General features: G+C 37.4%; 1 protein-coding gene across 2 annotated transcripts in view; it reads right to left on the bottom strand.

Annotated features, from left to right (window-relative positions):
- Positions 1-23682, bottom strand: part of MID1 (midline 1) — a 136261-nt gene that overhangs the window by 7422 nt on the left and 105157 nt on the right. For both annotated transcript variants that reach the window (XM_090125825.1, XM_031596114.2), the window contains 4 exons: positions 22582-22689; positions 18766-18914; positions 15256-15383; positions 8473-8616 (listed from right to left, as the gene is read on the bottom strand). In XM_090125825.1, the coding sequence (XP_089981951.1) occupies positions 8473-8616; positions 15256-15383; positions 18766-18914; positions 22582-22689 (529 nt within the window). The remainder of the gene's footprint in view (positions 1-8472; positions 8617-15255; positions 15384-18765; positions 18915-22581; positions 22690-23682) is intronic.

Raw genomic sequence — 23682 nt, 5'->3', positions numbered from 1 at the left:
TCTCATGGTTAGATGTCAGCTAGGGAAGAGCTAGTTAATTTTCTATTCAGAAATACACCCGTTCAGATATGTTTACTTCCTATCACACAAGTATAACATGTAGGATATAAATAAAACATAATCTGCAATATGATCTGCAAAATAGGAGAACAGTCCATAAGTATGTACTGATACCACTGCATATATCTTTCCTACTGTCATATAAACCATAAGAATTTCAATAGGTTCAAGTGTTGGGTTCTGCAACCCTACAGGCTTGGGGAGGAGTGGCTGGAAAGCTGCCTGATGGAAAGGGACATTGGTGTACTGATGGACAGTCAGCTGAGTATGAGCCAGCAGTGTGCCCAGGTGGCCAAGAAAGCCAATGGCATCCTGGCTTGTATCAGGAATGGTGTGGTGAGCAGGACTAGGGAAGTAATCCTGTCCCTGTACTTGGCACTGGTGAGATCTCACCTTGAGTATTGTGTTCAGTTTTGGGCACCTCAGAAAGGACAGAAGGTGCTGAAAGGACATTGAGGTACTGGAGTAGGTCCAAAGTAGGGCAACAAGGCTTGTGAAGAGAGTGAGCGAGGTTGGTCTCTTCTCACTGGTGACAGGTGATATGGGACGAGGGAAATGGCCTCAAGTTGCACCAGGGTAATAAGGGATAGCCTCATTTCCTGGCTATCAGGAAAAACTTCTTTACAGAAAGGGTTGTTAAGCACTGGAATAGGCTCCCCAGGGAGGTGGTTGAGTCACCATCCCTGGATGTGTTTAAAAACCATTTGGATGTGGTGCTCAGGGACATGATTTAGTGGAGGGCTGTTAGAGTTAGGACAGCATGGTTAGGTTGTGGTTGGACTTGATGGATCTTTAAGGTCTTTTCCAACCTATGATTCTATGGTTCTACAACCTAAGCTAACTAACTCTTTTGTTATAAATGTTGAAATAAATCTAAGTTTACGTTAATGAAATACATAGATGTTCACCATCTCTTTTTCTAGCTATACAACTAGAAAAGGTATATGCAAATTAAAGTATATGGATGTGTGTAGATGCATAAGGCTGAAAAATCCAAAGTAAAAATTCATGACTGGATGGGGAAACTTACAAACTTTGCCTTGACAGGTCATGGAAAAAGTTGTGAATGCAAATGTACTATTAAACTAGTTTTCAGCTTTTAAATCTTTTTTTTTTTTTTTTTTTTTTTTTTTTTTTTTTTTACCAGCAAACCAATGAGAGAATCTTTAAGCAGCCATCAGTACTTTTAGTTCACATTTTAGCCAATATAAAATCTTTATGTAATGAAAAAATTAAAAGGCTAACACAAAACATTAAAGAATATGTGCCGTGATACTGGTTTATAGACTCATCAACAATTCATGGCCATAACTAAAAGACTCCTTCCTAATTTGGAATATACTTTTCACAATAAAAGGTCATTAGAAATAGAATTTAAAACCCAGATTTTCAAGCTAAAAATTATGAAACATTAGTCTCAAAGTTCTCTCATATTATATGACATTGTTGTGATGTAAGTTATTCATCCCATTGTGTAAATAAGTAATTGAGGCACAGCTTCAGGGATTCACATCGTCTTGTCATGTAACTGAAGAGTTGCAATGTTTAACCTACGTTTTGTAAACTGTGGTGAGCCAGGAATCAGTCCACCTCTGTAGATATGAACATCCTAAAAATGCTTCTCTTTACATGGCCTGAGAGAAGGCTTAGGTGAGATCTCTAACTTCAGGTAGCTGAAATAAAGTGAGATGAATCCATCCAGTTTATTAATTTGAAACCTAGAAGTCTGATCTTGAGGTTGAACACACACCTGTGTCTTTGGACTATCTTATTGACAAGCTACAATCTAGTAAGCATTATCCAGTTTTTAATTTGTGAAGATAGACAGACAGTATGCAACTTTTCTCTAGGTCCCTCTGTCTCATCAATAACATCACTTTTTTTGGTGTTAGCTAGCACTGAAATGAACTGCAAGTATGATTTACTGCAACAAAAATATTTATTTGCTCCAGTTTCCTGTTTTAAAGTGGAAAAAAGATCCTAGTGTATCACTTATTCTCCAGCCAGTCAATATCCTGAACATATGTAGCCTCGTTGTGTTAACTACCAAGGATTCAAATAGCTTCAAACAGCTGGGTATGAATGTGTTTCCTAAGAGGAAGAATGGAAATAAAAGCAGCAGTATTTAAATATGGCGAAAAATATTTCAGTGATTACTTTTCCCAGTAAAAATTTGACACAGATTTTAGAGTAAAGCTATACTCTTTCTACCATAAAGATTTTGCACTAAGGCCATTCACCTGGCTCAGTGGTGCTATCGCACAATAAATATTAAGCTAAAATAAAGTGAACTGAAGCACCGGTTTCAGAAAGAGACCAGAATGACTAAGGAAGGAATCCCTAACTTAGATGCTTCTGATGGGGTATAAATAACATCAGTAAGTCTGTAAAAGTGATGAATCATAGAATCATCATAGAATTGTAGAATGGGTTGAAAAGGATCACAATGATCATCGAGTTTCAACCCCCCTGCTATGTGCAGGGTCGTCAACCACAAGACCAGGCTGCCCAGAGCCACATCCAGCCTGGATGTGAATTCCTCCTGGGAATGCAGGCAGTAGACTTGGAAGAGTCGTCTCATTCCATGTCCACACTTTGAAAGCTGTAGGCTATAGCATACATAGAGCATATCTAAACAAATCCTTTTGCAGACAAAGAAATACCCAGATTTCTATTAGATCATCTAGCAACTAGAATTCTATCAATCACTATAACTCTCTAACGGGCACTTTTTTTAGGTTTATATTTTTATAATTATATTTATAATTTCCTTGTTTTATTATTATATTATATATAATTTATGTATAATATATTATTATTGTTGTTGTAATAACAATAAACTTATAACAATAAATTTATTTTTCTATTTATAACAATAAATTTATTTTGTCTTTTACTGTTAACTTCCAGAGGCTGGTCACTCCTTAACAAAGTACTCAACTTGGATTTAAATATGTGTATGAAGGACTGCAGAAGTACAGATGCATTGCTAAAAGTCATTTATCCATTCTCTCATCGCAAGTATGTGGACTTACACATACACAATATCCATTATCCTGTAGGTCTCATACAGAATAAGATATTATATTATTAAAAACCCTAGCCAGTAGTTGGATTACTATGTACATCCTTAACCTCAATCATCTTATGCACTTCTCACTGCTGAGGCCTGAAGGCAAAATGCTCACAGGTCTAGATTCATCCCACCTGGCAATGAACAAAGAGCAGAGCTCATGAGTTAGGACTTTATCTACCCTGAACTCTCTCCACATTCAGAAGAGAGAGATGGGAACCCTCTGTTTGACATGGCTCATTTGCTAGTGGAAGGTTCTGTTATTTTAAGACACAAAACACACTGGACTTCTTTGTCCCTCTTGTCTTAGGCATCCCAGACAACTACTGGTGAATGCATGCTGTCTATCTTGGCTCCTCTGCTGTTCCAACAAGCTCTGCACATGCCTCCATAACAGTGGGTCCATGTGCTTCCTGGCTGTGAGCTATCTGATAACAGGTTTCTAGTTGAACACTGACTCAGGCATTCTGGGAATTAATTTTTGATGATATCAAACAAGAAATCCACAATTTTTCAGGGTGGGGAATAGTAACTAGTGACAGCCAAATTAAGCTTTTAGGTATGAAAGAATATTTTATCACTACACCAAAAGGTTTCATCTCCTGTTCTGCCCTATCAGAACAGCTTTTCTTCTCTGAATACAAAAGACGATGGCAGAATGGTCAGGGAAGTGAGAGTGCTGCCTGCTAACATGGGCATCTGGGGGTAACATTTGCATGCTCAGCTCCCTGCTGCTGGCAGCAGGCTCAGTGAAGCACACATTGTCTCCTCACTGGTGCATCAGCAAGAGCTAGGGGTTTACTATTGTACCCAGTCTTGATCCAGGTAAAATTCCAGTTTCTTGCTTTAAAAACCCAGGGTTTTTTTTATAGGGTTATGCAGGTAGTAAAATGATATATTTTAAAACTGCAAAAATGTAGAGAATTCAAATTACATCCTGGAATGGTGCAGTGAGCACAGTGATGTCCCATACAGGATGTGTGAGTTTTCAAAATAAGTTTCTCAGAATCTGGAGGTAATAATTTGCAAAGCTTTTTCCCTGGTGTTGGCTGTTGATGTGCTTTAAAGAAAAGATGGGAAAATTCCCAAGGTGTTAATCCTCCTAAAATTTACACTGGGAGATTTTAATAAAATATATCTTCCTGAAAACTATGAGCACAAAAGTCATGGGAAGGTTATTTAATCTTTTGAGTATTTTAATTATGTTTAAATGCTTTATTTAAATAAATTATTACAAATTCAAATTGGTAAAACAAATACAGTAGGTGAAAGCAACAGATAGCTCTCCACCCCCATCCAATGTTCCCATGTGAATGAAGAAACATATGTGGGATTTCTGCAAAACATGCAGTAATTTTTTCTTCTTTCCCCTAGAAATATGCTCTTTTTGTATCTTTTTAAGAGGCAGCTTTTCTGCCTTGATTTTGTGTCATTTTGTGTCATACTCACTGAAAACCTCAGTAACATTTTGAAAATTATATGCAAACTGTTTTTAATAAATTAAAGCTTCCAGAAAGAGACAAGAGATAGTAGATAAAAAGTTCATTGATAAATCACAAACCTTTCAGGTAAGCATGAACTCCTAATTATCTCAGGACAGTTTTGTCAACATACCTTTATCCTATCTCATAGGAAAAGTAACCACAAAACACAGGGAATGTTTGGTGCTACACTGCATCCTCAGTAGAGCAAATTTTACTATTTTGCTGATTTAACTAACATAAATTCAATTTAACAGAAAAGAGAATTATTTACTCTTTTGTGTTTTGGAGAGTCTTATGTGTTTTTCTTGAAGGTGTCTTGTTACCGATAGTGAAAAGCTGGATGTTTAAATTTTAAACTTCCTGCAGGACAGTAAAAAAAGTTTCATGATAAAAAAATGCCAACTCAAAAAATACTTGAAAATTTATTGAAATGAGATATTGAAATCATAATCCACATTAGCTAGCTAGTGACAAAGTCATTTCTAAAGCCTTTACAACATTTAGAGTGCAAGTATTAGATGCCTCTCAGAAAAGCAAATGTGTGAATACAGCTATGAGAACTACTGTGTTAGTAAGAGGCTGCGTAATCTAAAGTTCTATATTGCTCTAATGCACAGAACAGTGCTGCCAAGCACTTAATAGCCAAGCAATTTGGCCACATTTGGAAGTAATCTTTCCTGTATGAAATAGGATTCAAAATGAAATACTCCAGTTGGACCTTCTCCACCAAATGTTAACTCTCCAATTTTTCAGTTAATAAAAAAGAATATAGTTGATTATGTTGGATAGAGAATACATTAGAAAAACATAGCATCGCTTGTTTTTGTTCCTGAATTCTCAGCAATCTCTGAATGATATATGCCTCTGGTGGGGGAAATTTACTGAGGAGTGGAAAGTGCAGTCAGTCTGGCTCTGTGGTTTTAAGAAATGGATTCCACAATAACAACTTCCATTAGCACGGTAGGTGGGTTTGTATGCAAAGTGATTCCTATTGTCTCAAGGGAAAAAAAGCTTGTTGGCTTAATACAGTACTATAGCTACTGCCTCGTGACTAATTCATAGCTATAGTAACGCAGCACTGAAGATGATCTACGAACCTGTTTACATTACCTGCTTACAGGGAACAATAGCAAAGGAAACTTGTGGGGATATGACAGAGAAAATTTGAAAACATATGTGCCACAGCATACAAAAGGCATACATAGAAAGAAATTTGTGTTAATCTAAACTCTATTCCATTTAAACATGATTAAATAAAAAAAAACTATCTTCAGTTCATCAGAACATCAAGATTTCAGTGTAGAGCATGTTAATTCCACGTACAGAGAAAATAGCTTTGTTATTTCACACTATTGAAGTACGTTCCAATATTCTAGGGATGGTCTTAGACCCTCACACAGGGCAAAGAAAATAATCCAGATAAGTGAAAAAACAATCAGGCAGTTTTATGAGTAAAATCATGTTAGTGGGCAAAGCTCCAGTACCAATGGAAGTTGGAATGAGCTGAGAGAGTCCTCTTTATTAGGAATTTGGGTAGACATTTAGCAGATCTTTTAGACTTGAGGAATACAACTCTTTCACTGAAGGTATACAACTCCACATTCAATAATGACAAAGAAAGTCTGACAATATTTAGAAAAACCATCCACTTTTATATGCTTAGATTTAACTTGGATTAAATTATAGCTTTCAATGAAATCGAAACCAATAGCCAGGATATTTATGTAGAAGCTAGCTGCAGTTAAATAAACAAACAAATAAACACACCAGCCAATCCTTTCATTGCTTTTTCCTTCATTTCAGCTCTTTAGAAAATTTTATAAAGAAAGTTTCTTTTCTCTTCAAACTTCTAGTGGCACCATTTTTTTCAAAATGATACAATTAAAGTTCAGATTGCACACTGAGTAATTCATGCTATAACCTCAAATTATCATATTGCATCTCTGAAAGAAAACTAATTGATTGTTTTGCAGATCAAAGCCTTCACATGCACATGGGAAACCTACAGTTCGGTCTCAGAGTGAAATATCTTGCTATTTATTCACTTTAAAGCAAGAAGTAAAACCTTGTATCATAAAGGTGCAGAAATGGCACTTTTCTATTCATGTACAGAAGCAATAGCTGACTTGCATAAAGTCTTCTGGCATAAAGCCATAGACAAAAATAGGTCAGAAACAAGCAATACACTGCATTAAGTCATGGGGTCCTGTCTCCTTAACGGACAGATTAAACAGGGAAGCTTTTATTTCCTTTCCTGATTCTAATGTGTTCCAAATTACTATTAAACTTTTGGTATCTACCTTGCTCAGATGTAGGAACATGTATTGAATTTTACTTGGTCTTTCCAGCATTCTTAAATTTTACCATTGCCCTAAATTAGATTGCTTAGTGAAACAGTAAATGGAAGTTTAAACAAAACATAAATCAGTTTTTCAATGGTCCACTTTATTTTTCAGTCAATCCTGAATACCATTTGTGGTATGCAACTTAAAAATACTAAAAATGCCAGCATTTGAATCCTCAGAGATGCTTTCAGATGCCTTGGAAAACTAATTCCAATTTAGTGATGGAGAAAATTAGGTGCTCACAGCAGCAGTGGAGTTAGCACAAGAGTTTGGCTCAGTACTAGAACAGGACAAACAGCATACCATTTTACCACTGATAGAAAGTATGTAAGCATGTCCTTCAAGCTTTGCCTTCATCAAAGCATCTCAACAAATTTTGTAATGACAAAACCACTTCTGCACTGGGAAGTGCCTATCTAAAGCAAACTTTACCTAGATCAGTGTATGGTTGAGGTATGTGATTGTAGAGAAAAGCAAATGCCTAGGAAGATGTTAAGTAGCAGGGAAAGCATACAGCAATAATTTCTCACCATACTCTCCCAGACTCTAGCAGCTTACTGCTCTGGAACTTTCTGAGCCATGAGGAAGTCTCTGAACTTCATTGTTTGCAGAGGTATTTTTTTTTTTTTTTAAATCAACAACCCTTTGTGACAATGAACTTCACAATTCAAATATGTGTTGAATGAACAAACTCCATCTTTTGATTGATTTGATTTATTTCACACTCCATCTTCACAAAGTAACCATACATCAAATTGTTGTATTTCCATTAAATATACAGGGAACAGGAAGAAGTTAAATGATTTCTCCAAAATTATAGTTAGTCAAAAATTGCTATCCACTGAACCCAGAAATGCTGACTTCCTAGCTGAAGATTAGGCAATCTTGGAGTGTTTTCTCAGAAAAATAGCTATGTAATGACAAAACAATCCAAGGAATAATCAGCAAATTTGCTCAGCTGGGAAACGAAACAGTGCATGTATTTAATAATCATGGGCTATTATAGAAAATATCAAGAAATATTAGGTAACGCCATTATAAGTCAAAGTTACCATATTAACTGGTGTTCCACCGCTGTTTGCTGCCTTACTCTTCATTGTACTGAGACCCATGCTCAGCATCTTGCAAACTGTCAGAGGGAAGATTTAATCTGTATTTCTGACATAGGCTCTGTTGTCAAAAGGCATGTCATAGATATCAGGGTGGCTGCAGTGTTAACTAATGACCAGTTCAATACACTTTTACAAGTGTATGACTAATCTAAACAGCAGAAATAAGTCTTTGTTTCTGCTACAAAAACTCTATGACACAAGAGACAAATCCTGTCAATGTGAACTATAATTATGATATTGGGAATATTGCTTTGGATTTAAAATTTGGACTTTATGTCTTCCTAGAAAGTAAGTTTTTCTTTCGCTCTTGCCATACAAGTACCTTTATATTTAAAAGAATGCAGTTTGCAGAGAAACCACTAGGAAACAGAATTAAAAACGAGAAGGTTTTCACTTACTAACAACATTAGCTTGTCCAGTGAAGATGGTGTACTGCAGCTCGTAAGAAACCACGCTGAACTCATCATCTGATGTCCAGTGGACAGTAATGGTATCATAAGAAGCTGTACAGAGCTCTTCTCGAATGGTGGGAGGGTTGGGAGCTGTGAGATACAACAGGAAAAGGCTTACCAACACAATCAGTAAAGTATTTCCATCTCACCTCAGATTAGGGCATGCATCTGATGTATGAATTTGCAGCTATACTATCCAACATTTTTTTCAAACCTTTTACTAATTCCAATGATGACTTACATTGTTAATAAACTGTTGCTAAGGAATTCTTACTATCCATATAACAATTTAAGAACTCATTTGAAAACACGAAAACATCTTCTATTGAACTAATTCTAAGATGCCATAGCAAAAATTATATGATGATGGTCACAGTAAACTGTGACAAAGTGTGCACAATTAATATGTTTGTTTTACTAGGTTTCTGATCACCAAACTAAAATTATCAAAGTTTAATTGATGCATATATCAATAGGGAGAGTCAACAATCTTAACTGTTGACTTGAAAGCAGTGTTTGCTTGGCTTATCTTAACAGAGATTAGCATAAGTGGTATTTAAGAAATAGAAATCTGGAAAAGACTCCATTTTTTCACACTCAATCTTCTCTCCATGTCTGTTTTTAGTTATTTATTAACTATCCCTTTTAATATAGATGCAAATGATTTCTGTTGGCAATACATTCACTATTTTTCAGTTATATGCAAAAGTTCTTATCAAAGCATCATGGCTGTATAACTACTACGGTTAAAATTCAATATCATTGCTAACTAAATAATTATAGAAAAACATTTTAATAAAAAGTTGTCTTTCCATTTCATCTTCTTAAATCAACAAATAAGTTTGCTACAGTTTCTCTGTGTAGGAAACTGCAGTCTTATTCCACATTAATACACGGGTTTGATTTAAAGCTCTATTTCAAGACTAAGACTTAAAACAAACCTCGTAGGTAAAAAACTTTCCTGGTTTGCTCCTTCTATAAAGCCAAGCACCTATGTAAGAAAGAAATGAGTTTTTCTTTGGGCCTTCCTGCCTGCTTGTCTCAGTGGGAGCCTAATTCCTATTCATCTTTCCTACATGCCATCATCACGCAAAAAAATAATTCTTGCGCTTAATAGCATTCCTCCCAGCTGTCACAGAGTGAGGAAGGAGGGCACTCAAGCTGAAACAATCACAATATGTCTGAATTAAAGGAAAAAGAAGGCAACTCTGAATAGTATTTTTGCTGTCAGTTCTTTAACTTTTTTTAACTGCAAATAATGGCCTCAAAAGAAAGTCAGTCTGAAGGAATTCCTCTTTTTCTTCTGCAGAAACTTATTTTACTAAGATACCTATTTTCCTTTCCATTAAGAATTTTTATAGTTCATGGTTTACTGATGTATGTTTCCAAGGATTACAGATGCATTTGCAAGCAGCCTCTTTCAAGCAAGGGGCATAAGGAAATGTTCAAACGTGTTTCATGATATGAATGTGATTTGTGATGCTCTAAATATTGTAGCACGGAAGCTTACCAGTGACTTTTCTTTTCTCAGCAGAGGAACCCTTGAGACAGATGGATATTAATAAAGAAAGAGAAAGAAATGAACTAAAATAAGAACAGTCTCAGGAGGGGGATATCAATAGAAGGAGGATTTCTTTGAAAATCAAATGTTAGTACTGAACTAAAGTCTTCTCCAATCTTCTCCTGCACTTAACAGGACAAAACTCTATTTCAAATGCACCTGTTATAACTACAATATAGATAATAAATATTAACTTAGTGGAAAGCAACAATTGCCAACTGCTAAATGAATTGTAAACTGCATTTCAGTAGTACCCAAGTCTCTCTACTCCTTTGAAAATGACAGCCTTGATACTCTTTATATGCACACCTGGTTGGCCCCACTGAAGACTGGATATTTACAGGCCTTCACATAACGAGAAGGACAGGAAAAAAAAAGAACCTGAACAAGACATATTTTCTCTCTCTTTTTTTGATTAATCTACACAGAGTTGAGACCACATTGCATGAAACTCAGCTCTTCAACAACACTTATTTAAAAAACTGCTCAGAATAAAACAAAACATACTTCCCCTGAAGACTGACAGGGAAATTTGCATATGAACAGTAGTTTTAAACTTTCAAAATAATGTAGAAGTCAGATTGTAAAACACAAAATCCCACAAGAGGTACACCTCTGAAGAGTGTGAGTTCATAAAGTGATTAAAGAGATTGACCTTAATCACTTATCTTCACCTTAACATTTACCAGTACTGCTACAGTGCTTGGTTGCTATCAGGGAAGCTCAACAGAGTTCAGAACAACACGAAGACACCAGCATCCTTCCCATGGCACTGACTAGGGCACACTCCATCACTGCCCAGGAACCAGGATTCCAGTACAGCAGAGGTCAGCAGAGGAAGAGAAATCCTAGTCAGTTCTGCCCAGTCACAACGTTGCAAGACATACAGCCTCATACTCCACTTCAGAAGCAGTGATCATCCAAGAGCACTTCTAGCCCCAGGTTGGATGTGGCTCTGGGCAGCCTGGTCCAGTGACTGGCAACCCTGCCCACAGCAGGGAACTTGAAAATATATGATCTTTGAGGTCCTTTTCAACCCAGGCCATTCTATGATTCTATGATTTCAGGGTGAGAATGCAGTACTGACTCACGGTCATAACAAGACCGAAGCTTGACAGCTGATGTTCTTAATACCATCGGATATTTGCAGCCTCCTGTCTGCAAATTGCTATCTGATGTCAGGGAGAGCTGAAAAAACATATGAAGCAGCTCTTGAACACCCCACATTTACAGTCTTGAATAGTAAGGAAACCTGAAATCATCATCAGCAGACTTTGCAAGGCACAAAGAAAGTTACAGCAGTTTAAAAAATTGCTTCCAAATATCTTTAGTTCTCCTTGGTCATAGCATGGAAGTCTCCATAAGAGAACCAGGGCAGACATCTGGGTGTCTGTCCAGTCATCGCTTCATACATCTGCATTTATGAATCAACACTCCCAGGAGTGAAAGCTATTGCCAAAGGCTGCTTTAGTCCATTTGTGTGACTTCAACTCAAAAATGCACAGACGTATTTAAATAGTCAGGAACCATGTCTGAGATGCCTGAAAGGTAATCACTGATCTTAGCAAAGCAGTTCTGTAAATTTACTCCTAGAAATAACAGAATGGTTATAGAACACGGAATGGTTTAAAGATCACGTGGTCTTAACCAGCTGCAATGTGCAGAGACACCTTCATCTAGAGCAGGTTGCTCTGACAAAAGGAATATTAATACTGCTGGATGTGAACATGAGGGAGGTGAGGAAGCTGCTCTGAATCTCTCAGCTGGTAATTAGTGCCTCCTTGATGTATCGTGATACCAGACTGAAACAATGTGAAAATAACTTGAAGGGCACAGTCACATCACACTGAATGTGTTACACTAACATGCCACACATGAGCTGGCAGCAAGAACTCAGCCAAACCACCATGTATGTGTGGTCTTTGGGTAGATTGGAACTATTCATGAACAACTGAATGGAAAGAGATTATAACCAAAGCATGGGACTGGGTTGGTTGAAGAATGGCTTTACTCTTTTAAAAGTAAAAGTATGTTTGAAGGAAGGACAAGTTGCATAGGCTTCAAGAATGAAGCTGTTTCCACGTGAAAAAAATCCTGGCATACACCAGAAAACGCATATTTGTTAGTGCAGTCTTAGCTAAAGTGATGGATGAAGAAAATGTATCATTGTTTCAGATGGGATTTTCGAAGCAGGAAAACTGCAAGATGAAAGGATAGATGTTGCTGCAACTGATTTCACAGCATTATAACATAAGAAAAGTATTTCTGATTCACAATGGATAAAAATGTTCCTACGTCAACAACACTGTGCAGAGAATTTCCAAGTCACAGGCACTGGTATCTAGCTAGACACACGGTAAGGAAAAAATGAATTCCAGATGAATAGCCTGAGCAACCAGTGGGACTGAAAACTTTCAAAAGACATTCAGACTACAGATACTACAGATACCAAGGAAGAAACAGTCAGAGGAAGATTAAGGGTATTGTTTTACTATGCTGAGCTTGACATCTCAATGTCGAGCTGGCAACTTTCAGAGAGAGAGAGCAGAGATTTTCGTTTGGATAGCAGAAGCTTTGGAATGACTGAAAGAAATAGCCTAGGAGGAAAGAAAGAGTGGAGTTTCAATATGTCACATAGAAAATGGCTTGGGAAGATGGAAGATGAAGAAGATCTGATGTATAGTACACTGGGGAAGAAACAAAGAAGAAAATCTCCAGAAGATACCTGAGGTCAATTGCTTTGAAAGCAACTGACAGCAGAGAGAATGAGGCTGGAATTCAAGCTTTGCCATTTTGTTCAGAAGCAGAACAGATGTTAGACGTAATATAGGTATCCACTCTTAATTGGCAACAAAGATGTATTGCTAGGACGTGCAAATGGTCTTTATTTTACCTAACTGAAACATGATAAAGGTAAAGCCCAATTCACTCTGTCACTCAGATTTCAATGTAAAATCTACAAAGATTGAATTCATCAATCTGAAAGGAGAAAATAAAACAAATGTTCCTCTAGAGTTTCTGAATATTAATAGAGAAGAATCAAGTGCATTTGACTTTCAGGGTTATATATATACACATACATATATGCATTATATACATAAAAAATATTTATGTAAATGCATCTAAGTCTGAATCAGTCACATTTTATGTTCAGTTAATTCAAACATGTTTTGGATTTTGCCACTGCAACCAGATGATATTCATTAATGTGAAGAAAAATAGTAAAATACAGGGCCAGCTAAAACTGTTTTTCACTGAGCATCAAAGGCAAGGATGAAAACGGTAGATTAGTGTAAAACAGCTTAATAGCTTGATATATTGCAATTTCCCCTAGACTGGATTGTGATAAATTTTTCAAGACTGTGAAGGAGGTAGGAAGAAGGCACAGAAGGAGCACAGCCAGTATGATGGGCCACAAAAGGAATCCTTGTGGCACTGACTGAATACTGCAGCAAGACTGCCCTTCATTTTGGAACAGACACATCCTTCATTTTCTGCACTGCACAGCAATTAGACTGGTGATATTGACATGTGATGTGCAAAGAGATGAAGATTGGGGGATGGGGGAACAGACTGCTAAATGGAATTTGTCTCAAATACCTTCAAATATCAAAACCATAATTATCTACTTTTGAATGAGACTTTCCAGCCTTTGTTTGGAGCCAATTAGGAGAAATAGGCATCTCCATAATAGTCAGTTGTGTGGTATACCTGCCTCAAAATGAGGTGGATTTTCCTCTTCTCTGACGATAAACAATTTGAGGCCAATTATTCTACAGGCAGATTCTTAAGTCTGGGCAAATAAGCCTGGCATTTCTGTTAACCTTTCCTTTCATTTCCTTGTCTTTTTACAACTTCAGGGTGAGCCCTCAATTTTGGTGCAAAACTTCAGTAAACACTGGGGGGAGAGGCAATGAGGGGAAAGCCAGACATCATAACATTTAACCGGTAGCAACTGGTGTAAAAAGTAGCAAGGAACTTTCACCACATTTTTGTGTATTATTTACTTGAGTATCCTTCATACACTGACTGCATTCACAAGTTACGCAGTGATGGAGAAATTTCTTGCAGAAAAACACTGCTCATTCAGATATGGTAAGATCTCCACAGATCTACTTTGCTGCAACTCTGTGCACGCAGACAGCCTTGTTTCTCTTAGAATTCATTTAATCATTTATTCCCCTGTAGAAAAGCCAGAAATGAGCCCTCTGCATCTCAAAAGATCCATGTTTGGCCGTGAGGAGACTCCATGCTCCTGCATTCTTCTGAAATAGCAGGAGTACATTTCCTGCAATCTGGGCAAAGAGAATGGGCCCACATAGAGTTTTCAAGTGCTTTTCTAACAGTGCTTTGTGTTTTTCCTTGCAAATTGTGACTAGTAACAGAAGATGCTTAAAGACCTTGCAAAATGAAAACCCACGCCCTGTCTCTTCTGTTTTCAATTGAAATGGAATGAATTGTTCTAATTCTGGCACTGAAATTAAAACATCCTAAATTACAGTAATTTGTTTCTCTTTGTGAGTCATTATATACTCTGAGACAGCACATGACTCAGGCCATCAGTAACGATTTAATCCTGCAGGAGTCAACAGGCCAAAGATCTCAGCTAACTGCAGAGCACACTGCATGCTCCCCAGCTCCAAACACAGCATGGTTCTCCGGTTATGTGACGGGGGAAAGGCACAGTTGCTACAAGAAAACATTTTCCACTGCTAAGCCCTCCATGCTGATAGCTTGAACAGCTTCTGGTTGCCCAGGACATCTGCCAGACTGCAATCTGCTGCAGCGAAAAGGCAGCCCTAAGGGATAGTGTAATTCTTGGCACATCTGCCTCCTGGGAAACAGCACTGGGTCCCTGCTTTCCTTCCTAGGACTTGGGGCTGTGATCTGGGCCACTCCAGGCTGAGCTCCAGCTGTTCGTTTATTTCACTCTGCTGCTGTGACTTTTAACCGTTTCTTACACTTATCCACATCCTGGTGGGGAGCAGTGAGAGGAATGAGGATGACAGAAAATACATCCCTGTTGTGGCTGGTAGCACCTAATGCTACCTGGGGCACTCTGGGGCCGCTTGGGGTAAAATATAAAGGTTTAAATGGGAGAGCAATGAAGAAAATCCTATCACTACTGTTTTATGAGAAATACATTAGAATATTGAGAAGAAAATTACCTGTAAGATAATCAAGGCATTCCAACAATTTCTTCTCCCTGGTAAAATCAAGTGCGAAAGTATCAAAAGTATCGTTGAGATTAATTTCAGGAATTAGAACCTGGGAGGATGCAGTTGCCATGGAAACCCTATAATGAAAAGAAAAGGTCTTTTAGCACATTCAAAGACACAATAGCTTCTACAACAAAGTAGGATCTAATCATCACGATCACTATGAATTCTCCAAAAGCTTGACAAATATTTTATGAATATTTTATTTATACTGGCTGTCAGGAGTTTCTCCTGCCACTTTTGGAAGAAAAGTCTCCAGGAAAAATTCTTGGTACTTAGCTTTTGTCTAATGTGCAGTGTTAGATAAGTTTTTAATAAAATACAGACTGAGCAACAATATACTTCTAACTGTTCCTTCCAGTCACCTCTGAACCAAAGTAGCATTAGCACAATTTTTATCTGTGTTCTAAGCGATTCTGACATACGCTGCATCTCTCCCAACCCCCTTTTTTCCTGGCAGTTCCTTGCTACAGGCATTCCTTCACAGTGCTGTCTCAAGGGCTTGCTGCAGACCACCACACCTCCTCAGCAGACTGCTGTTAAATTCAAGAAGCACAGAGGAAGATAAAACCAATAGATGTCAGCACAGTTTATTTTGAAAAGCTTTTCTCTGCAAAGCATGTGTGCACACTTCCTTCGAACTAAAGGGTTTCCTTGCCTACCTCATTTCAGGAGCTACATCCACTTTTTGTTTGTCCACCAGCAAGAACATTAAAAAATGAACTTTCAGAAGAAAGCTGCCAACAGGATCTACTTTCTGGATCCTCCAACTTGCCATCTCAAAACATTTGTTACTGCATAGCTGGATACTGGAAATGCTTACAGAAAATTCAGGAGAGAATTCTGCAAGGTTATTAAGCCTTGTGTTACACAACAGAAAATTGTTTTGGTTTGGAGGTGAACACAAAACCATGAGCACAATATATGTCACTTATCTGTCAGTCACAAGGTATCAGGTCAAAATGTTTTGATTTCTTCAATTAACAGATTTGCAAATTGGAGCATTTCACTGTAGATGAGACTGAAAAGGCTGCAAGCCAACACCTGCTTAGAAATCCATTTTCAAGTACTTTAAGAATTCAGTTGGAAAAGTCAAAATCTGAGCTGCGCTTCTTATTGTCTTCCAGATGACTTTCAAAGACTGATCTGAGATATCCTAGCCAATAATTCTTGCCATGAAGTTTTCAGCACTGTTTCTCTATGAAACTGATGTTTTTTCTTCCCTGTCCCTCTCACTCCCAAGCAGTTCACCTGCAGTTGCAGTTGTGCTGTTGTGCTTTTAGATCTAGTAGAGAAACAAGACATATGCTTCTTGCAGAGCCATACATTTCTTGCAGGGCAGACTCAGCTGGACTCACACCTCCAAAAAATCAGCAATAACCTTACTAAGAAACCAGCAAGCAGGTATGTAAAGTGAAAAATTTCTCTGAAGAAGACCTTATCATGAAGCTCTTTCGGGACAATACAGAGAATGCACTGTGATTAAGTGTGTTAAAGTCAGTTTTTGATGGTTCACCGTTTCAAAGATCATTTTAGGTTCAGAGGAATGAATTTCCTCTTGTACTTTCTGCTTATTTCATCTGACACTGTACTTGGTTGGAGAGGGGTTTTCTTGGATAAATTCAGTTCACCCATTGTAAATAATCCATTATATAAATCATTGTAGTGTGTGTAATGTCTCTGCTATACATAGTTACCTGTTGTGCTTACAAAAGAGAATATTATACTACAATTACTTTGAAATATATGAAGAAATGTAACGAGCATAGTTTCAGAAGACTATTTCCAGGAGCTCCAGGAGTTCAGGACCCTGTTGAGAGTAGTCTGAGTGCAAATAAAACATTACTCACCACATATGAACTAAGAGACTTACTTGGGAAAAATAACTTTTTTTTTTTTTTTTTTTTTTTACTCTTTTTCTATTTGTAATTTGTCTGCAAGCACCTGCTGTTTTTCCCCCTGTTTTTATTCATTGCTTTAAATGATTAACAGCCATCTCATTACAGATAAGCAATCTGTGATAGCCAAGAACTAGATCTGATTGGACACGTACGTCAGCTGGTCTCATTTCTGTTCTCTAAGCATCACTCCTGTCTCTCTATTTATGATGCAAGCGTTCATTTCAACAAGTTCAAAACGGAGCTTTTCTGAATGTCCTCTGGTAGTCTGATAGTTAGAAAGTTTTTTTATCTTCCTCCTTCTTATTCCACTGAATACTGAATAAAGGCCCTACTCTCTCCTTCGGCATTTTCCTCACAGCACTCATGAATATTCTGTGGTAGTTTTTTTTTATCAGCTTCACCCAGGAAAAATCAGTAGCACAATATATCTTAGTGATAGAATACAAAATAGGGTCCGAGTCTGACAGACCAAATTGAATCCACAGTCTTGCCTTGCCCTTCTCAGCAGAGTTTCTATTCTATGAACTTGTAATGAAAAACCCAGTGTTTCTGGTTTGTATATAAATTGATTAAAACAGCTTTGGTGAAAATAGATATTCTAGGAATCTGCATACAGTGCTCTAGAGTAAGTGACTGGCTTAAAAACAAGGAATTTCATGATCTGCACTAGGTCAAAATTGGCTGGACGTTGTGAAGGTACAATGTGAACTCAAGATATTTTTTTTTTTTAAAGCAAAATAAAAAAGCTGAATGAATTAAGATGCTTTATTATAGTTTTCTTAATCATTGTCACAGGTACATGCTCCTTCTTTTGTTTCTCTTGCTAATGGCTAAACAGCAGATAATTCCAAGTGAATTTCATCAGAAATTACTGTTGACATTCAGTGGGAATGTTTTAGCTTTCGCAGCATTTGCCCTGAAACCAGACTGAATTTTCTGACAGGACAGGTTCCTGAAAACACTAATTCTCTTGTCTCTGATATATCTGAAAAAGAACAAGGATGCTAGAAGTAGCAGAAATTCCCTGCACCTAGGAACCCAGAACAATAGCCTCCATAACTTCCAGACATTCATGCTATTGAACCCTCAACTATTTGAGTGGGCTACCTGAGATGTACATCACGTGTTCTCAAAGCTATACCTTTTCACAGAATCAGAAAATAATATAATATCCTGAGTTGGAAGGGACCCACAAGGGTCATCAAGCCCAATTCCTAGTTTTGTTACCTTGTTCCTTGCTGTTTTGTAAGTCTACATCAAATTTCTCCAAGAGAACGCACTTGCTCCCTTATTTCTTTCTGAATCTATGAATTTCTCTAACTGTTCTAATACTTAATTCACTCCCTTTCTTGACTACTTCTCTTTTCAAAGGGATGCTTTGATTTAGCATTACAGCAAGGATTCCTCGTCTGGTACAGCACAAAGTGGTGTTACTGAGGAATGCAGCAGCTTATCCTTCCTTCTTTGACCACATTATCACAGCGGTGGGACAAAGCCACACAGCAGCCTAACTGCCTGAAACTGAGGTTGTCTTGTTTATTGAGAGGAACATATTTACCTTTCGGTGATGTTTTTAGCAGTTTGCAGGAAGCGAGCGTGATCGTTCTCCTTCAGCGACTGCTCAGCCTGAGAGATGAGGGATGTCGAGCGCTCAATGCACTGTTTGCAGTTTGCAATCTGCTGAGCCAGTTTTCTCAACCTCACCACCTTGTGCGGAAACATAAGAAAGCAGTCACTTCTCTAAGGTCACAAATCACTATTACATTTGCACTTCTGAGGCAGAACTGACGTGGAAAGGGGGACTCAAGACAAATGGCCTCCCTGACAAGAGCTTCTTTCACACCAGTTTGATGGTGACTACCTTCCACAAGCCACAAAACATTTTTAACCAGGGGACAGGCACAGCCTTCATGCCTGAAAATTTTCCACATGGAAAACAACAGAGGAGAGCCAAAACAAGCACAGCTGGCTTACCTTCCAACAGAAGAAACGTCATTTCCTGGTACTTTCTGATTACATGATAACTAAAGGCTATTTAGATAACCATTTCCCTGAAGTGATCAGTCTCAATGGCAGCTTACAGAATGCATACTTTTTTTCCATATTACTGAGGTAAATTTCATAAAAAAACATCCGAAAAAAAAATTTGAGAAAAAAAACCTGTTAATTTCTACCAACAATACATGCCAGCCATTTTCATGACAAGCTTTTAGTCAAACAAGGTGGTTTTGGGGGGGTATTTTTAACAGGACAAAAGCACAGTAGTACTGAAGAGATGATTATTACTATTGAAAACATATGTGCTGGAGATAAACACAGTAGATGTGACTGTAATCACTAGCTGAAAGGTTAGGGAGGGGCACAGTCAATTCCCCATTTAAAGACAATGTTGGCTAACAAAACTAATAGTTCCTGAAAGATCTGGGAGTCCTTCCCGTTGTTATCACACCAGGATTGCTGCTACTTCATAGTTTGAACAGGAGTAAGAAAAAGGAAGGAAATGAAATAATCTGAAGTTTAGAAACGCATTAGGACTCAGTTACCAGAAAAATGAGGAAACTAAGAAGTATGTGGATTAGCAAAAAAAGTGCAAGCTTATAATCATGACAGAGTTCTTAATCTTGGGAATTATGGCATAAACTTTGAAGCTGTTGAGTGTAATTTCAAATATAATTTGACAGTAGTTATGCCTTTCTAAGCAGAGATAAATGTATCTTAGTGCTCCTATTTGACAATTAAAGTCTACAGGAAAAAAACATCTTTTGGAAAACTTTCAAAAAGAAATCACTGTCTAAACATTTTGTGTTCAGTAACATTGGTGTTTCTTTTAAGGGTAGAAGAAATAAAGATTAAAATGCAGGAAAAGCATACAGATTTTGAGATTGCTACTGATCTGATCAGGCTTTCTCCTCTGAGTTCAAGTGTTCAGGCACCCAATGCCTTGGAAGCCTTTCCCTGAGTTTCCTCCAGTTTCTTCCAATGCCCTTCTGTGTTGGGAGTCCAAACCTGGATACACTAACTAGATGGGGTCTATTAAAGTGCTGAGCAGAGGCAGAGAATCTCTTCCACCGATTTATGATTTACTGGTTACGCTTTGTTGATATGGCTGGTGTTGGTAGTTTTCCTATTGTTGATTTATGTTTAGACTGTTATGCATCTAGATGTACAGTTACACTGAGGAAGACTCAATAATTGAAGTACTTTCACAATTACTTATCTGAATAAGGGAACAGTATTTAGATGTCAGCTTTTCATAAATACAGTGGGAGATGGAGATAGATATTGGGAATGGGAATGGTTCAACTGGTTGTTCCAAGGATAAGAAAATACTTTTTCTAATTGTGCATTTAAGCAGAAATAACAATTTGGCTACACCAGTCTAACCAGAGAAAGATACACTGCAGTAATAGGTCACCTCTTCATTTAAGTATTAAAAAAAAAAAAAAAAAAAGCATGAACTGATACAAATGTTACCTTGTGATTTTTTAGCATTTAGAGGACATGCCATGAGTTTCAAGGTCTACATATCAACAAGTTTTTTTTGTTTACTTGATTTTTCTTTAAAATTTAGAAAGACAACTGACCATAAACATCTAAAGGAAGAGTGTCCCCTCCCTCTGTCCATAGTGGCAGTAATGACTTCAGCACTAAAATATCTTGTCTATTTAAGTGTTCTTCCTGCTAAGTGCTCAGTTGGGTTTCACAGGTTTTAGGTGATAAGTGAAATTAAGGAAGGAGCTGCACACCATTTTAAGACTGCTATGTCTGAATGCGCAGCCATGCAGTCTTAGCTAGAACTGTACTTGAGTATTTCCATCTCTGTAGCCTTCACTATCGTTTCCTAGAAAAAATCTGCCATTCTTTGCCTTCCAGAAAGACTACGGAGAGAAGTCACTGCCTGCTTTAAAAGAAGATACCTGGAGCTGAATTTCCTGTGGTTTTTCAGATTTTCTGGCCATTAGAGAGCTTCCTGGACACTGTAATCCTTAACAAAGTTTCATGACTGTTATGCTATATACTAATTGCTCAGAAAAGACTAGCCTGATTCTCACGTTAAGAGCAGATTAAGAACTAATCTTAATTGTCCATCTAGCTCAGCATCTAGTTTAAACAGGCCAGTAGTGGAGGCACGGTCTAGGAAATAACACGTTCTCAGAGGACTGACTCAGCCAACAGCAATCTGTGGCTCATGGATGTCCTGAGCCTGAAGTGGCATTGCAGCATTTAATTTTGCAGTTTTGTTATTGTTATTGCTCTTTTCGTTCTCTGATTTTTCTTCAGTTTGTTTTTGTTTCGTGAGTTAGTCCACAAGACTCTTGAGTCCATGAATCTTTCAGCATCTACAGCATTCTGAGGAAATGCATTCCAGACCTAAACTGGCCTTCCGTTGGTACCACTTTTTGATTAAACAAAGTAGAACAAAGAATGGGGATATATTCTGATATCAGCAATACTCACATACATTTGACATCAGAATACATGTTCACAAGCAATCAATTTTTAAAAAGTAACTAATGTAGCATAAATCCAAAATAAGGGAAAGACTTCTACTTCATTGAATGCACAGCTGGTCTCAATACATAGGGGAACACAGTTGAAACAATAATTCAAAAGGCCATCATTTCCATGTAGAAGGGAATTATATTTTGTTAACAGCATGGGGAAATTCAGGTTCTGTCACACAATGTACAGGACCCACAGTTTCAAACATGTTTAAGTCAGCCCTTGCCTACAGGCTTTTCATTTCAAGTTAATTGGAATAGCTTGACAGCTGAATGAACCATTTAACCTGCTCTTGACTTTGTTCCTTTCCTGAGTCTTTCCCACACAAGAAGAGTTTATATTTGACTTGGTTAGTTTAGCAGTTAAAGAGTAAACACCATGTACCAAGCAAATAAGAATGTTAATTCGACTCTAATGTGGTTCTGAGTTAACAGGTAGCTAGCTCAATATGTTGAAACTTGAATATTGCTCGGTACGTTTGCCATGAATAGTCATCATAACTCAGTAATTAGAAATGTGTAGCAAGTACCGTGGCACTTTGTGAAAGTGAATATTTTGGAGACAGGCTGTTAGGCATATAGCAGAGGGAAGGAAGCATTAATTAGTCATCATAATATTATTATTTACCGACAGTGGTATCATTTCAATGTTTATCCTTAAAAATTATAATCGTGTGTAGGAAGAGAAATACTAAATAAAGTGTTTAAGTCTGACATACTAACCTTAGCTGATTTCCTTCCTCTTTACATAAAAAAATAATGGCTCAGGATTACAGAGAGAGACTTACAAATTTTTAAGTACCTGAAGTCAAAAACCTGTAAGCATAAATAAGTAATGTTGTTTCTGTGATATAAAGAAGAAAAGCTGTTACCTTTCCTTCCTTGATTTTGGTTCCAATTATTTGTCGTCTCTGTTGTATTATTTCAATGAGCTGGTCACATTCTTCCATCAGCTTGGTTTCTTGGCGAGATGCATTTACCTACAAAGTAAACCATGCTGCTCTTATTTCTAATTCAAGTGAGAAAAGCCTGTTCCTATGATGACAGTGATGTCCGTTATGGCCGACAGTTGTTAGATATGAAAGCTCTTCAGGAGGTGCATAATACATCACAGACTGAAGAAGTACATAGGACTGTATGAATATTCATGCACGTAAGAGCACAAGTACTAGATGACACGGTACCTCTAGTACAGTATCCTGCCTCCATTAGCTGCTAATGCCAGCATCTGCTAGCAAGGTGTCTTAAGAAAGCCAAGCACGTATGGTGCTTCCCAAGAATACTGCCTCATCCTCCAACCAGTTTCAGCCCAGAATCATCTTGAACTAGAAACAATTTTTACGTCATTATTAATCCCCATAAGCGTTATCTTCTGTGGATCTACTAGATTACTGGTTTATCCTCTTATAGGGCTTCTTTTCCACACTGAAGAGTCTGATATGATTCAGTTTTTCTTCGCACGAAAGCCATTTCATACTTTCAGTCATTCTTGTTTCCTTCTCTGAAACTCTGCCAGGTCTACCATCTCCTTTCTAATATGAGAAACAGAACTATACTATAAGCTCAAAGTGCAAATTATGGAGTTATACAGTGACAATATATGTTCACTACTTTGGCTTGAATTGCCTTCATTAGTAATTCCTAATGTTTGACTTGCTGAATTTAGCATCTGAAAAGATAACACTTAACTAATTTCAGTGTCTATATAGTGGTTTGTGAAAGATTGAAGTAACCAGAGATCCAAGTGGCATTACTTAGTCATGTGTATGGAATGTCTTCTTTATCATTGCTACTTTGATGATAAATCAGAATATAGTAACTGTGCTGATGCAGATATAATATGAGCTGCTGAAACTGCTTTTAGCATCAAAAAAAGCAACAAAGAATACTAGTTTTCTGTGGAAAATGTTGACTTTCTGTCAAAAAAAACAAGCAAACTTGAAATAGAAAAGTTTTGTTTTCCAGATGAAAAT

This window comes from Phasianus colchicus, chromosome 1 (assembly GCF_987193195.1).
Source record: "Phasianus colchicus chromosome 1, bPhaCol1.hap1.1, whole genome shotgun sequence".
Lineage (NCBI taxonomy): Eukaryota > Metazoa > Chordata > Aves > Galliformes > Phasianidae > Phasianus > Phasianus colchicus.
This window is presented reverse-complemented; position numbering and strand designations above follow the sequence as displayed.